Source organism: Leptodactylus fuscus, chromosome 1, assembly GCF_031893055.1.
Source record: "Leptodactylus fuscus isolate aLepFus1 chromosome 1, aLepFus1.hap2, whole genome shotgun sequence".
NCBI classification, from domain to species: Eukaryota; Metazoa; Chordata; class Amphibia; order Anura; family Leptodactylidae; genus Leptodactylus; species Leptodactylus fuscus.
Window position 1 is genome coordinate 52,434,118 of NC_134265.1, and position 8,301 is coordinate 52,442,418.

The window sequence follows — 8,301 nt, forward strand, 5'->3', positions numbered from 1 at the left end:
AAGTCCTCATCCTCCGTCCCTGTAACTGCCTCTTTTGTCTCTAATCTCACTCCTGCGCTTTGAAATCTCAGGCATGCGTAGTAATGCTCCCTTCTGAGTACTACTGTACATGCCTGAGCCCATTTTCTTGTGTGCTTTCTTCCATTGTCCACAAGAAAATGGTGCTCGGGCATGTGCAGTAGCGCTCAGAAGGAAGCGTTGCTGCCCATATCCGAGATTTCAAAGTGCAGGAACGAGATTAGAGACGATGGAGGCAGTTACAGGGATAGAGGAGGAGGACTTCTTGGAGCATAAACAAAAGAGGGGGTGCTATCAAGGTATGACGCAGGGGGGTGCACAGTGGGAGAACACCCAGGGTGCACGGAGAGGCTAATTTACATATTGGTATTACCGATATGTAATAAAAACAGGGGAGTAGTTTCAAAAACAAGTAGCGGCACCTGAATAGCCTTTTTAAAGGCTATTCAGGCATATCACTAACTCAAGTGACGTTTCACCAATGATAGAGCCCCTTTAGTGTGGAAAATCCTCAATAATGAATTGAGGCCATTGGGTTTATCAGTACTTATACTGTATCTGCACGTTTCAAGAACAATTATATCTTTTTATATCATAAAATTATTTACATATTTATTATAACTATTTCCCTTTTTTCAGGGTCTTTTAATCCACAGGACGTTTCAAATCACACCACAATCTACCTAACTAGCCCATGGTTGACCACCTTTGTACCATCGATCTACACTGTGGTGGTCACTGTGGCTCTGCCTCTGAATGTGATGGCAATTCTAATGTTTCTACAGAAGATAAAAGTCAAGACGCCGGCAGTAGTCTATATGCTGAACTTGGCGACAGCTGATGTGCTTTTTGTTGCCGTGCTGCCTTTCAACATTGTGTACAGATTCTCAGGGAACAACTGGAAAATCGGAGAAGGAATGTGCCGAATTGTGACTGCGGCATTTTACTGTAACATGTACTGCTCCTTCCTGCTTATCACTAGTATAAGTGTGGACAGGTACATGGCCGTGGTGTTTCCAATACGCTCTCGCTCCTGGCGCACAAAGAAACGGGCTTGGCTGGTGTGTACTTTTATCTGGCTGGTATCTATAGCTACTGCCGTGCCGCTTCTTCTTACCAATCAAACTATGTACATTGGATCTCTGGACATTACAACTTGCCATGACATGCTGGAGCTAAAGGACCAACAGCACTTCTACATGTATTACTCTTCAATTTTTTTCTTCTTTCAATTAATTATTACAATCTTGTGTTACATTGAAATTATCCGAACCTTGAGTAATAGCACCGAGGATATAGAAAATTCTTCTAAGACAAGAGCTATTCTCTTAACTATTATAGTTCTTTCTGTTTTCATTATTTGCTTTGGTCCAACAAACATCTTGTATTTAATGCATTGCCTGCACTTCCGTGATGTGTATTCTGAGTCTCTGTACTATGTATATATTCTGTGCACTTGTATCAGCAGTACAAGTAGTTGCCTTGATCCTTTAATTTATTACTTTGTGTCATCAAGATGTCGGAAAAATGTATATAGTTTATTATGCTGTAAGACACCCAATACACTGGAAACCAAGAAGACACCCAAACCATTGTGCAGTTTAATATTAGACTACAAGTTTTTGCTTTCTAGATTTAAATGATTGTATGGATTACAAGGGTTTGGTCCATGAACAACATTAGATAATAAATATATGTTTGCTGGGGTCAGACTGCTTGGAATTATCATGAGTCATTTGTGCTTGGTGTAGCAGTTCATATGTGTAAATAATGCTTCTTTAATTCCCATGGGACTGCCAAAGATAGAGAGAGCAGAGTCCTCTGTGAGTCCCATAGAAGTGTGTGGAGTAGTGGTCATGCATGTGCGCTACCACTCCATTTCCTTATTGACCCCATTCTCATGATGCTGGTCTCCGCAGACCCCATTGATCACACACTTATCACCTATTGTATGGTTAGGTGAGAAAAGTTGTTTATGAACCAACCTCTTGCTGGAAAGCATGCCAAGACGCTTGAAAGCTGTGATTAAAAATCAGTTTATTCCACCGAATATTGATTTCTGAACTCTTCCTGAGTTACATTAGTATTGTTGTTTCTAAATGACTATGAACTTGTTTTCTTTGCATTATTTGAGGTCTTGACAGTGCTGCTTCTTTTTTTTTTATTATTTTGACGATTTCTCATTTGCTGCAAATAAATACAAAATTTTTTGCTTTGAATTTAAGAGACACGTTGTCAGTAGTTTATATAATAAAAGAACAATTTACATTTTACTCAAAAATATACCAATGAAGAGAAAAATAAAGAAAACCTGAAAATTTTACAGTGGTCTCTTAATTTTTGCCAGAACTGTATATATCTTCTTATTATAGGCCTATTATAAATAGTTGTTCCCTTATAAATAATAACCCCCATATATTTAATTTCTTCTTATAATAGCCATCTTATATTAATCCTTACATATAATAGTTTCTCTGCTATAATAGCCCCCTTATATATAAGTTTCTCTCCTACAATAGCCCCCCACATACAGCTGTGGAGCTCCTTTGATTCGAAAAATCGGGCAAAAAACCTGAAGCTCCAAATCCTAGAGGCCCTCTTGGGGATGGGGGCCATGGGCAATTGCCCAGTTTGCCCCTCTTAACGCTGGTCCTGGTTACATGGTCACTAGCCAGAAATCTGTTACAGTATGTGTAACCAGTGTGCAACTAACTGAAAAGGATATAAGGGAGGGACATTGTGGGGAGAACCCAATCATCTGCTGCTAGCCAATCAGCAGCTTAGAGGGTGTTCTCGGTAATGCTGATTGGCAGTTGACATTACCTTTCTCACAAGGCTCCTCCTTCATGGCCTTTGCAGTTGGTTGCCTGCACTTTATACTATTTTTTTTATTCTGAATCTGGACCCAGACCAAAGATGTCCAGCAGTAAAAGTAATGTATGGTATGGTTGGTCAGTAATATGAACTTTTAACCCTGTGTTGTGACTGATATTAATAGATTTTTCAACCAATAAATTAATGTACAAACAATATTGTAAATGATAGATTGTCATCTTATCTCACTCACGCATACTGGACGCATCCACCTCACTGCTATCCAGCACAACACATATAGAAGCAGACCATGCAACTATTGAGAGAGAACTTAAGGCAGAAATGTATCTCCTGTCATCTAGTTACGGGAGCTGATTTAGAGCAGGGGCGCCCAATACGTCGATTGCGATCTACTGGTAGATCGCAAAGGACGTATGGGTCAATTGTGGGATGCAGGGATCCTCGGTGTCTGCTTGTTCACAGTGCAGGCTGAGAGTCATCTCAGGACACTGGCAGACGGAGCTGCCGCAGCCCCAGCCTGCCAGTGTCCAGAGATAACTCTCAGCCTGCGCTGTGAAGAAGCACACAGCGGCGATCCCTGGGCAGCCACAGAACGCTGCTGTCTCCTGCTCTCACGATCCGCCTGGCCCCGCCAACATACCCGGCCCACAGACACGCCTGGCCCCGCCCACAAGCCCGCCTGTTCCCGCCCATAGACCCGCCCCGGCCCCGCCCTAGTAGATCTTTTGCCTTGGTCAGCTAATAGAGTAGCTCACATGCTGAAAAAGTGTGAGCACCCCTGATTTAGAGGGATTCTATCATTAGAATCCCTTTATTAATTAAGAACATGTCGGAATAGCCTTAAAAAAACCTATTCTTCTCTTGTTGAGTTTGCGTTTGTAGTTCTACACTGAGTGACTCTTGCTCTCCGAATTAGAAATCTACTGAATGCATGTGGCGAGGAAATAACATCAGACACAGAGCGTTCATGTGAATTCCTCTCTCAGTAAGAGCTGGAGGTGCACATGTCCTTTATTGAGGAAGCCAGGGTTCATATAGTTGACAGAAATAAGGTGTGTGAGGGGCTGGGGTCATTTGATTTACTGTGTTTGCTAGAATCTTATCTGTTCATGTTTTGTGACAGTCCAGCTGGTTTTTACACCTTTTGTTTGGAAAGGTCCTCGGGGTTGTGTCCTTTTGAACTTTCTATTTACTATCCTTGTCCATTGTATTGGCCCTATTAAAGTACTGATCCACTTTTGGCGCCATTGTCCTTAGCCAAAGGGAGTTGGCTCAAATGAGCTGGAGTGGGACCATTGTCTCCCCAGCCAACAATGCATTACAAGATGCCAGTATGGACATATGAGTTTAGCTTCAACCTGGGTCAGAAAGTCATATCATTGCTGTATCCAGATATTGCTGATTTTCTATTTCTGGGCCACCTTCACCGAGATCCCGGGCGTAGGCGTCATCTTGCCAGTTAATATCATATTCAATTTCAAACATAAATAATTATACTGCATTTAGTTTTAAGGATAACAATGTTTTTGTGATTCATACAGTCCTATGAAAAAGTTTGGGCACCCCTATTAATCTTAATCATTTTTAGTTCTAAATATTTTGGTGTTTGCAACAGCCATTTCAGTTTGATATATCTAATAACTGATGGACACAGTAATATTTCAGGATTGAAATGAGGTTTATTGTACTAACAGAAAATGTGCAATATGCATTAAACCAAAATTTGACTGGTGCAAAAGTATGGGCACCCTTATCATTTTATTGATTTGAATACTCCTAACTACTTTTTACTGACTTACTGAAGCACAAAATTGGTTTTGTAACCTCACTGAGCTTTGAATTTCATAGCCAGGTGTATCCAATCATGAGAAAAGGTATTTAAGGTGGCCAATTGCAAGTTGTTCTCCTATTTGAATCTCCTCTGAAGAGTGGCATCATGGGCTACTCAAAACAACTCTCAAATGATCTGAAAACAAAGATTGTTCAACATAGTTGTTCAGGGGAAGGATACAAAAAGTTGTCTCAGAGATTTAACTTGTCAGTTTCCACTGTGAGGAACATAGTAAGGAAATGGAAGACCACAGGGACAGTTCTTGTTAAGTCCAGAAGTGGCAGGCCAAGAAAAATATCAGAAAGGCAGAGAAGAAGAATAGTGAGAACAGTCAAGGACAATCCACAGACCACCTCCAAAGAGCTGCAGCATCATCTTGCTGCAGATGGTGTCACTGTGCATCGGTCAAAAATACAGCGCACTTTGCACAAGGAGAAGCTGTATGGGAGAGTGATGAGAAAGAAGCCGTTTCTGCAAGCACACCACAAACAGAGTCGCCTGAGGTATGCAGAAGCACATTTGGACAAGCCAGCTTCATTTTGGAAGAAGTTCCTGTGGACTGATGAAACAAAGATTGAGTTGTTTGGTCATACAAAAAGGCATTATGCATGGCGTCCAAAAAAAACAGCATTACAAGAAAAACACATGCTACCCACTGTAAAATTTGGTGGAGGTTCCATCATGCTTTGGGGCTGTGTGGCCAATGCCGGCATCGGGAATCTTGTTAAAGTTGAGGGTCGCATGGATTCCACTCAGTATCAGCAGATTCTTCAGAATAATGTTCAAGAATCAGTGACGAAGTTGAAGTTACACCAGGGATGGATATTTCAGCAAGACAATGATCCAAAACACCGCTCCAAATCGACTCAGGAATTCATGCAGAGGAACAATTACAATGTTCTGGAATGGCCATCCCAGTCCCCAGACCTGAATATCATTGAACATCTGTGGGATGATCTGAAGCGGGCTGTCCATGGTCGGCCACCATAAAACTTAACTGAACTTGAATTGTTTTGTAAAGAGGAATGGTCCAAAATACCTTCATCCAGGATCCAGGAACTGATTAAAAGCTACAGGAGGCGACTAGAGGCTGTTATCTTTGCAAAAGGAGGATCTACTAAATATTAATGTCACTTTTCTGTTGAGGTGCCCATACTTTTGCACCAGTCAAATTTTGGTTTAATGCATATTGCACATTTTCTGTTAGTACAATAAACCTCATTTCAATCCTGAAATATTACTGTGTCCATCAGTTATTAGATATATCAAACTGAAATGGCTGTTGCAAACACCAAAATATTTAGAACAAAAAATGATTAAGATTAATAGGGGTGCCCAAACTTTTTCATAGGACTGTATATTCATATATTGATGACCTTTACACTCTTACCTTTCTTTTTCAGGGCGACCCCTGTTCTGTTCAAAAGCTCTCCAGCAACACTTCCATCTTTGCTGTGTCATTGGCTGCATCTTCAGCCAAAAGCACCGACATACATGTGCATATCCGTCGGCCATTTTCCTGTTGCCAAACGGGCGCTCTTGTAAGAGGTCGCAAGAAAATGGCTGACGTACATGTGCAGTCCTTTTGGGCAGGACAATAGGGTCAGCTAATTGCAGTTTGCTGATAAAGCCTTGTGTTTTTTCTCTGCATGTAAACACAAAGATAACACTGAGTCCATTCTCTAGAAGCATGGTAAGGCTTCCATACAAACCTGTGTAATGTAATATATTTTACTATGTATTTGGTCTGCATTTATATTATATTTCTTGTAATCATAATAAATAATCTCTCATGGTAAAGGCAAAGTCTATATTGTGATATTTCATATTTCATAGTGTCCTGTTCAGCTGGGGGGGGGGGGGGGGAGCATATTTGATGAATATAGAGAGTGAGAATAAGAGACAGCAGGCAAAGCTGCTGAAACAGGGAGATAGGAAAACTCCTTTAACTATATCTACAAATAGCAGGAGGGCCCGACTTTGCATGGGTATATTTCATTTTTTGTTTGTGTAATTGCACCATTTAAATTGCCCGGTTTTGCACTGGTGTATTTTGGATGTCATTTATCTGTGTGTCCATATGCGTCATGTTATCATGTGTATCTCAGTTTGGATATCAGTGGAAAACCTGTGATTGGTTGTTATGGAAACCTGGAGTAAAGCTGTGTGAATATGACCTTGTGTAACAGTGCCATCAAAGCGTCCTGCCCTTTTAAATCTGACATACAGCAGTGAAGAAAAAAGGCTGGGTTGTTATGGAGTAAAGCTTTGATGTGTGATGGTGAGTGCTGAGCTGCATATCTAATCCCCTGATGTGTGATGGTGTGTGCTGATCTGTGTATATAATTCCCTGATGTGTGATAGTGTGTGCTAAGCTGTTTATCTAATCCCCTGATGTGTGATGGTATATGCTTTGCTGCATATCTAATCCTCTAATGTGTGTATCTCAGCTTTGATATGGAATATTTGGTATGGAAACCTAGAGTAATGCTGTGTGCATGTGGAGTGAGCGTGTATATGGCAGTTGGAATATGAGAGAAAGACTTACAGGTTTGTATTGGCTAATGCAGGTCATTGTTTGGGAATGCTGTATCTCAGGAATGTTAGAATTTTTTGTGATATTCTCCAATGCTCATGGTGCCATGCACACAGATAGGGATAAAGGATTGCAAGTATTGCGAGCTGAAAACTTTGCTTACATTTTTTAATGTATTGTATGGGTTGCTGTAGTTATAAAGTTACCGATTATGTTGACATTATTTTTATGTGTTATTTATTTATTTATTTATAGGGTATGTCCACATTGACTTTTTTGTTGGCAGAAAAAAATCTGCTTCTGGAATTGGGAAATGTTTTTTGGCTGCAAAACTCAAGATGGATCCAATTCCTGTCCAGTTTTGTGGCTATGCTTCAGTGGCTCCTATTCATTGAATGAATGGGCCCTTGGAAGCACGGCTGGTGTACAATTGCCATCCATGTACTGGCTATGCCGTTCAATATCGGCCGGTGATCATGTGCAAGTGGCCTTACAGTGATTTGTGTTGCGTTATCTTGTGGAAGATACCGTGCAGGCTGCTGGAATGACGCCACCATTAGAACATGCGAAATCTAGGGGCATCACAGTGGCTCAGTGGTTAGCATTGCACCCTTGCAGTGCTAGAGTCCTGGAGTTTGAATCCCACTGGAAACAACATCTGCAAGGAGTTTGTATGTTCTCCCTGTGTTTGTGTGGATTTCCTCCCCTTCTACAAAGACATACTGATAGGAGAAAAAAATGTACATTGTGGTCCCTATATGAGGCTCACAATCTACATTAATAAAAAGTAAAATCTCAAAAAAGTTCCCTGGTTTGCCCTCTGCACACGCTGTTTCCTTGTATTACCATTATTATTGGATGCAATGTTCCCTAGAATATTATATTGGGGAATCATAGCAGAATATGTGACATGCACACTAATATGACAGGAAAAATTACACATGTTTTTCATTCCAGATTTTAAAGTTTATTCAACATTCGCTGCCGTCTTGTGTCCTGGAAAAAGACAGTTCTACCGCAGTTGGTAACAATGATGTCTTTACCATCGTTGTGGTCAGGTTACACAAGGCATTATGTCACT

At 40.9% G+C, this 8,301-nt stretch overlaps 1 protein-coding gene across 1 annotated transcript; it reads left to right on the forward strand.

Moving 5' to 3' along the window:
* The first annotated feature begins 680 nt into the window (after positions 1 to 680).
* Positions 681 to 1,661, forward strand: LOC142199766 (proteinase-activated receptor 1-like). Its single transcript, XM_075269812.1, has one exon. It carries the CDS (start codon positions 780 to 782, stop codon positions 1,659 to 1,661), a length of 882 nt encoding a protein of 293 aa, XP_075125913.1. The 5' UTR covers positions 681 to 779.
* Positions 1,662 to 8,301: the final 6,640 nt, after the last annotated feature.